Source organism: Nicotiana tomentosiformis, chromosome 7 (genome assembly GCF_000390325.3).
Source record: "Nicotiana tomentosiformis chromosome 7, ASM39032v3, whole genome shotgun sequence".
Taxonomy (NCBI): domain Eukaryota; kingdom Viridiplantae; phylum Streptophyta; class Magnoliopsida; order Solanales; family Solanaceae; genus Nicotiana; species Nicotiana tomentosiformis.
The window spans coordinates 115,330,592-115,339,857 of NC_090818.1; the positions used below are offsets into that span (position 1 = coordinate 115,330,592).

The window sequence follows — 9,266 nt, forward strand, 5'->3', positions numbered from 1 at the left end:
TACCCCACAAGTTACATGTAACGGCAAATAGTATTCACTTTAATTGCTTGTTTTTTATTGTTTTCATACATATTAAAAAATTCATATTTTAGCATTAATAAATAAAAAAAATTGATAATATTTATACCTTTTATTACACATTATAAGTTTATGATGATTGACTGAGAGAATAAATACTATTACAATATTTACTCCACAAGTTACATATACCGCAAATTACTTACTTCAATATTTACTTTAAATTGCTAATCAATACGTATTTATTATCAAAAATTACTTGGCATTACCTTTTAACTTAATTGTATAAGTTTTTAATATAGAAATTAAAACTTAATAAATACTAGTAAGTAAAAACAATTCTACTTTGAAGGCTCTCATTTTTTGGAGAGATGAATTTGACCACGTGTAAGCTTTTCTTCCAGAGGCAACTCTTTTATTTCGCATTATTATATTATTTCCATTGAAAAATCTCTGCTTCGCCAACGCCATGGCGATTTCTGTATCAGCCCCTGCACACAACTGTGGCCTCACCATTGGAATTAAAAGAAGTTTTCATCGCCTCCCAATTCACAATGTTAATTTAAGTTTTAACTGCAATCTCAGCTCTCCTCTCTACTTAACACCCACTTTTTCAGCCATTTCTGCCTCCTACAGGTCATCTGCTATCTCCAACTCCACAGGTTAATAAGCTTGTCAATTTCGTCTTACAATTATGTTATTACGTGAATTAGAGAGTACACTTTTATTTATTGATCATTCATGTGAACCTATGAGAAAGATTTTTGAAACTTATGTGTAGTTATAAGATTTTTGAAACTTGTGCTCTTAACATACTATAAAAGCTTATCATTAATGTAAAATAGGAAGTTTAAATCAAATTATTTTCAAATTTAGAAAGCGGTGGCTCTCTTTTAAGAAATACTGCACTAAAAAGGAAATAGCTCTCTTTAAAGAAATATTGTTCTAAAAAGGAAATAAGTTCAAATAAATTGAACGGAGAAAGTAATTCGGGTGTTCGTCGGTCGGTACGGTACGGTATTTAGATATTTCGTTTCGGTATTCGGTTTCTTAAAATGCTATACCAATACCGCACCTAATTATATTTGGTATAGTTCGGTTTTCCCCTTTTGGTTTCGGTTTATAACTTCGGTTTGTTCGGTTTCAATATTAACTAGTGCATAAAGTCATATGCTGTAATATTCTTAATTAAAGTACTCACAAATATAAAAATATTGACGTTCTAAGCTCACATGACTATTGACAAAAATTTTGTCCAAAACCAACAAGTATCAACCCATAGAGAGAAAAATGTACATAAAGGAATAAATTTAATCATTGAAAATGTCTTGTTACTTGCTTAGAGCTAATTGCTAAAGTTAGAGAATACAACAAGGACTAGTCCAACAGAATGCAATTCAATACACGAGAAGAACACCCTAAAACCGTAAAAGTATTACGTTAAGATGCTTGGCATCCTCCATTTTCCTAAAGAAGTACATTGGCTTTACTTTCAACCTCAACATGCATACCAAAGAAAAATATTATGTGACTTAGTATGTTATAATCAATAATATGTGTATTGTGTTACTTATTATATATTTCGGTACAGTATCGGTATTATTTTTTTAAATACCAAATATCATACCTAATACCAATTATTTTTTTTAAACTTAAACCAAATACCAAAATATCGAATACCAAATTTTTTTGTTTCGGTACGGTAATTCGGTATTTACCAAATTATGCAAAGCCCTAGAAAGTAGGAGTTATTCAACCCATTTATCATGTGCAAGATTGATTCTGTTTAATATAACAAATACATCAGAATATATTACTACTTAATGTTGCAGAAAATTGGAAAACTTTGAGTAATTTATTTTAGGTCCGCAGCTTAGCTTAAGCTGATCTAGTAAACTATTGGGAGTCAACAGGTTAGCTGTCTCCAAGTCTAACAGATAAGCTTGTGGGATTTTGTCTAAATCATTTGGTATTATGTGATATGATGGTTTAGCTTAGGCAGAATTGGTAAGTTAGTGATTGATGAGTGAATGATGATTCTAGCTGCTGTTTGAGGATCTGAATTTCAAGAAATATTTGACTTGAGCTGAAAAGATATAGAAAAGGATGCCTAGGTTATATCTCCAATCTGGAGAATATATTTTTTTAAAAAAGTGATTTAAAGCTATAAACATTGGTATGTAAGTTATTACTGATAGTGCTGGTTTTTAAATGATTCTGTGGACTAAAGATACTTTTTTCAAACCTGTTTTAAATACGCTTTTCTTGAGCCAAAGACCTATCGGGAACAGTCTCTCAACCTCACACAAGGTAGGGGTAATGTCTAAGTACACCCCTCCCTTCCCAGACCCCACTTGTGGGATCACATGTGTATGTTGTTGTTGTTTTTGTTGGACTAAAGATACTTAAGATGTTTATATATTATTGATAAGGCTGGAACTGCTGGTTTTTGAAATAGGAATAGAGTCTACAGTGGTGAGTGAGGACACCACCAATGTGTTGGATGATGTTCAAGTATTTGATCTGAATGGACAAGGTGTACCTATTTCGGATCTGTGGAAAGATAGGAAAGCAGTTGTTGCGTTTGCTCGTCATTTTGGGTAATTTTCTGTGGCATTATGCACCATTCCTCCAAAAACTGATAATCAAAAAGCATGTAGTGGATGAAACTATTTTCTAATTATTCTAGTTCCCGATTGCAGATGTGTCCTTTGTCGCAAAAGAGCTGATTATCTTGCAGCTGAGAAGGTAATACTTTTGTTTGGCTGCATAAAAGTTATCATTCTCTCTTGTAAGTGTTCATCTGGCAAAATCTTTCACTTTTTCCAACTGCCCTTCTTTAATAGTAAGTTGTTGTTTATACTTAATCATTGAACAGGATCATATTTGCAGAACATTGCAAAATAATCCTTTTTCTAAATCATTATTGAATATTGTTTGTTGAAGTCCTTGAGACAAATGACTAGTCTTAGCATCCTTGTTTGGTACCAGTGAGTTAAGTGATGCGAATTGCATAAGTTGCAGCGCTTATCACAATCTACGTGGGCCATAGTATGAAAACTATGTTGTTGACAGATTATCTAATTATTATGTGCTTCTTATTTGGATTTTGTTATCTTGAATATGTTGGAAAAATTGGTTATGGAGAATAAGAATTAGCTTGAGGCATGTTGACATTATCCTTAAGGATATTTCGCATACACCGTGATGAATAAAATTAGGCGTATCCACCAGAATTCAACAAGCTCTTCCAGTTCTTAAACTGGGAACATAACTAGCAGAAAAACCAAGAAAGAAACTCATCATACAGGAGGAAAACATGATTCAGAAAGTTATATTAGAAAGTGTATCTTTAGCTCTTCAAAGACCATGTTTATATAGTTGTTGCTCAAACGGCTAGATAACGCTAGTTTGACTCTATTAATTGTAAAATAACTTACTAAATAATAAGTAGATGTAAATAATGTTTCAAAGAGAAAAGTTTTTCCAAACCAAGATGGACATTACCTTTTGAGATATCACTAATTTTCCAACAATCCCCCACATATCTCAAAAGGTATATAAAAAATAAATAGTAAATAAAGAAAGAAAAAGAGATAATTTGTTGGGTTTCGGGTATAATGAAATTCATCTGGTGTCTTAAAGACTACGAACCAGATATAGCTATATAAAATAAGATTTAACTTATAGAATAATTGGTGAAGTTGATAACTTCTATGAACCAAAAATTCTTGTTGTAAGCTAGGGATCTTATTCATCATATTACATCCCTACAATTTCTGTTGTTATCGCGATTTTGCGCTAATAGGCCATGCGTACGCCTGGTTTTCATGAGTGCTATAGAAATTTTGCCAGTAATTTCATAGGAGCGGCCCCACTCCACACTCATATAGGTCCATCCATCAAGTGTATTCTGCAACACAATACACCACCTACAATAGACTATGGATTATTAGATTAAGAGTTTAATAACTCAACCTCACATTCCTTGCTGTCTTGCACTATACACACACAGCCATTGGAAGAGACATAATTTAATAGTGCATGTTTGATCAACTAATGACTTGTTATTACCCATATGAACCTACTTCATGGGATCTCTAATCACATAGGTTGGGTTACCATCATTGTTGATATATCTCAAATTGGCAAAAGTCTCAACCCCTCTATGTTTTACTTATAAGTTAAAGGATCGGCCAAATCCTCTTTTTGACTACACATAATATGTATAAAAAATTCTCATCTCTAAGCAATTGCTTTATCACATTATGTCTCAAGAGAATGTGTCTACTTTCCCATTGAAAGATTTATTTTCTTACAATAGCTATTGCGCCTTGGCAATCACAATTCATCGACACAAATGTTGTCGGCGTAATTCCTAGTGGAATATTCACCAAGAGGTTGCTTAATCAACCTCATTGCCAGACAATTCCAATATCATAACACCTCATCAAAAGGTGATCACACAATCACTAGTGAGTTTTTCACATCTGAATCAGGGATTCAATATTATCACTGTATCATTCTAATAAAGTGAAAAATGCACATACAAAATACTAACTCATAGTATTTCTCAAGTAAGGCATAAAATCATCTCAAATGAAATAAAACCTGACTTTTGTATAAGTGCCTTTTGAAACATCTTTCAACACATATAAAAATTTATTTTCTTTTGGTATCTTCCAAATTCAAATACCAAGGTAAAATTTTCTAAACATAAAAGCAACTTTAACTTCTACAAAAATATTTCAAATTAGTAGGAAAGAGGTCATAATTCAATGATTTCTTCACCCAAATTACTAAGAGACCCAAAACAAGATAATTTTTCACAGCCAAAAAATCAACTTATTTTTTACCTTTCAATACAAATTTTCGCCGCAACAAATCTCAATTTTGTAAGGCTTCATTACAATAATTTTAATAAATATTTTTCCCTAATTATTCCCCTTATGATCGGGCTACATAACCGTGGCAATACATTTTCGACCCCCACACTTTCGAAAATTTCAGGTTAATGAGATAATCTTTTCACAACTCATAAGGAGTTCCATTTTATAAATAACAAGCTAATAATATAGTTTCACCCCGAAGATTGTCATATGGACCAGTAAGCATGCAATTTATTAATTAATTAAAAAATCAAACCATTTAATCTTATGTGCTTTTCCAATTCTTCTTCACTCAAATCTCCAATTACACGAATAGAATTAACCCGTCCAAAAGATAGAAATTTATCTAGAAATTTTTTTCCAAAGCAAATATGTCTTGATAAAGGTTTGGCTATATATTGTTCATGTGATTTCAAAGAAAATGAAAATACTTCAATTGAAAATTTGTCAAACTTGACACCACAAATTTCATCAATTTTTGTTATTGAAGAGATTCATTCATTAACCCACTTTTTCTATTAGATGGTTACCACTTTTCAATATAATTTTCTTAATTAACAATAAGAATCAATCTAAATAGAATAAAATAATTAACCGCAAGATAGTCCTACGGTCAAATTCACATAATTTGTGTTGAAGTTGAGCACATTAGTTCTCGAAGAAATTACAATGAGGTATGAATGTTAATAGAAAGCATGAAAGAGTGTTTTTTGAGAGCTTTTAGAATAAAGTGGTTTCTTAAATAAATATAATTTTGTACCCTTGATTAAATTATATAACTATACAAATCTACACTTACGTAGGCTTAAGCACATTCAAATACTAGAAAAGGCGTACCTTAATTTTGTGGTGCAATTTATCCTCCATAATGCGATAATGCACAAAATTGAAACAACAACTTGATTAACATATTGCAGCCCACAAAAATAATTTGAATACAGAGTGATATTCTCCATGATACCATTGTGCAAACGTGAAGTGCATGTCCCATTTTCAGAATTAGAACAACAATTTGTACATCGTCAAATTTGATTCTCCATAATAAAAGAATGTGGAAACATCCTTAAGATTGTTGGAAAAATTGGTTATGGAGAATAAGAATTAGCTTGAGGCGTGTCAAGGACATTGTCCTTAAGGATATTTCGCCCACACCGTGATGAATAAAATTACGTGTATCCCTCAGGATTCAACAAGCTCTTCCGATTATTAAACTGGAAACAGAACTAGCAGAAAAACCAAGAAAGAAACCCAACATATTGGAGGAAAGGAAAACATGATTCAGAAAGTTATATTAGAAAGTGTATCTTTAGCTCTTCAAAGACCATGTTTATATAGGTGTTGCTCCAACGACTAGCTAACAGCTAGTTAACGGCTAGTTTGACTCTATTAATAAATAATAAGTAGATGTAAATAATATTTAAGTGCCCTGCCCTAGCAAGCACCTACTCCTATCAAAAAGAAAAGATTTTCCAAACCAAGATGGACATTACCTTTTGAGATATCATTAATTTTCCAACACAATACGTTGAGGGAGCCTTGGAGCAATGATAAAGTTGTCTCTGTGTGACCTATACGTCAGGGGTTCGAGCTAGGAATCAGTCTCTAATACTTGCATTAGGGTAGGTTGTCTACATCACACCCCATTATAGTGTGGCCCTTCCCCCGGACCCTCTGTGAACGCGAGATGCTTCGTGCACCCGGCTGCCCTTTTTAATCTTCAATACGCTCAAGTAGTTACTCTGACCATAAAGATTGATAGTTTTCTTATCCGGAATTTCCATCATATGTTGCTGAAGTTAGACTTTTAGTTTTACCATCACTAAAATTCATATCCGTACTTAATACTCTACAATATTCACAGGATAAAATGGATGCAGCTGGAGTTGCACTTGTTTTAATTGGACCTGGTAGTGTTGATCAGGTATATATCAGCGAAGCTTCGTGCATTACGTTGCTCATCCATGATTTAACTTTCTCATTCGTTTCCCTTTGAAAATTATCAAAACATTTCTCAAACTTAATCTTTAATAATCATTTTGTGTATGAAGAATAAAAATTTTCTTTATTATAAGCACCTTTTTTTTCCAGCCCAGTTCAACTTATTCTGTTCTTTTTTTGCTTCTTATCTGTTTCTTGCTCTTTTATGATTTGCAAGAGCTCCTTAAACCTCGTGCAGAAGCTGGATTGAGTTGTGACTTCTTTTCTTTTGTTTTCTCCAGGCAAAAGTATTCTCCGAGCAAACAAAGTTTAAAGGAGGTAAGTCTTGGATAAAAGACCTTGTGTCCACCAGTGGCTGTTACTAGAAGTCCTTACATCCCATGAACTAGGTTCCAGCAATGTCCAATGATATATGTGCTCCATAGGGTCAGTGACCTCGCTCGATTGCCAATGCACTTTAAGTTACAGTTTCCCCTATAAGAAGATCGTCAGCCTAGCTAGAAGGACACGGTGTGAGGATATAAGATACATATTTTATCTAATGTGTGTAATTGTCATTTCCAATCAGTGATGTTATGCTCTGTCTGCTAAACAAAATAGATAAAGTATATTCTAGTTGTTGCTTCAACATTTTCTGCATCTGCGGTTTTTCAAGAGGTGACACCTTGACAGAGGTTCATTCTTATTTACAGAAGTTTATGCAGATCCAAGCTATAGGTCTTATGATGCTCTGAGATTTGTGTCAGGCGTTACAACCACATTCACACCCGGGGTATGCAAATTAGATGCTCATAAAATAAAACTTCCAGCTTCTAATGTATTCTAGTAGTGTTCTTTCTCATCTGTTCTTATTTACTTCAAGTATAGGCAGGTCTGAAAATAATACAATTATATATGGAAGGCTATAGACAGGATTGGAAGCTTTCTTTTGAGAAGGACACCAGGACACGAGGTGGCTGGTATGTCAATTTCCGCAGATGCTGTTTATCTTCTGATCTGTTAGCTTTTAGGACATGTAAAATATATTTTAATTGTATTTTCGTAGTCTACTCATCATTGAGTTGGAGACTCCTCTTTCTTAAGACAAAAGAAGTGAAAATTGATGCTCCGGATTTCCTAAGGAAGCTTCACCCATTCAACTACATTTACTGTGTCCAGAAGTTCCACGGTTATAATGGTCAACCCCTAAACACGGAATCAAACTTGGTGTAATTATCCGATTCAAGCAATTCCTTTTTTTTTTTTTGTAAAATTCGCCTGAGGGGTTTTAAGGTAACATGATTTTTTATTTATTATTCTATTTATCTAACGGTAAACCATAAGCCATAGTCTCTCTATCATTTTAGCTTATAGTTGGTAAGTGACATTCTTGGTTCTTAGTATCTTTAGAATTTTGCGCTAATGGAATGGTGATAACTTCCTGGTAACTGCATATTAAGCCATGCTGCAAAGCATTATAAATACATGTTTTAGCGCCTGCAACAGGTCCTTTTATCATATTATTAGAGACCATTTACCGGAATGATGTGACTTAATTTGCTTGGTGTATTGTCAGGCGACAAGGAGGAATTATTGTTGCAGGTCCTGCTAAAAATAAAATCACATACATACACAAGGTTAATCGCTGTTCCTTCATCATCTCGATCTTGTTACAGAAGTTATATGCATCACTGTAGCTTAGAATTATTTTCAAGGCTACGGTTAAATAAACTTCGCTAATTCTTTGTTTCAATTATCTGCTTGATTCTCACAGGATAAAGAAGCAGGGGATGATCCAGATATAAACGATATCTTGAGTGCTTGCTGTGTACAAGCTAATTAATCAAGTCAATCCGCACCTGCCAATGCGTATGTGTATATACAGACATACATTATCTAAATGTATCATTGTATATGTGCATCATCATAATTAAAAGAAAAATTCAAGTAAGGTGGTTCTTAAAGAGTTTGAAAGGTTTTATCATGTAGAGGGTTGTAAGATTTTGTATAATCATTGTCATATGGGGGCGGAGCTACAGTAGTGGGTGCGGGTTCGGACGAACCCAGTGACTTTTTCCGGAACCCTGTATTTGTATTGAAATATTTACTAAATCTATATAAATATATATTGCCGAACCCAATAACAAAAATGGTCTTTGTTCAATGGTAAGGGTTGTGGGTTCGCTGGGAAAGATGGGGGTTCAATTCCCACTGAAAGCAGTTTTATTTTAAAATTTAGAACTCACACACTTCAAACTTTACCTCTATCTTGAGAAGGTAGAGATGTTGTTTTCGATCCTCGGCTCAAGTAATAGTGGAACACAGATATGGATATATACATTTTTTGGCATTGCTTGTCAGTTGTATTGGTAGATTCGCAAACGGATCAAGTATGATCTGATTTTTAACTTTGTTAAATTCTAGTGTACATAACTTGTTCGA

General features: G+C 33.4%; 1 protein-coding gene across 1 annotated transcript; it reads left to right on the forward strand.

The window, feature by feature from the left end:
• Positions 1-444: 444 nt before the first annotated feature.
• LOC104097646 (thioredoxin-like protein AAED1, chloroplastic) lies at positions 445-8,960 on the forward strand. Its single transcript, XM_009604248.4, has 9 exons — positions 445-680; positions 2,477-2,618; positions 2,721-2,766; positions 6,769-6,828; positions 7,127-7,163; positions 7,538-7,617; positions 7,713-7,804; positions 8,401-8,461; positions 8,599-8,960. Exons 1-9 carry the CDS (start codon positions 488-490, stop codon positions 8,665-8,667), a joined length of 780 nt encoding a protein of 259 aa, XP_009602543.1. The 5' UTR covers positions 445-487; the 3' UTR covers positions 8,668-8,960.
• Positions 8,961-9,266: the final 306 nt, after the last annotated feature.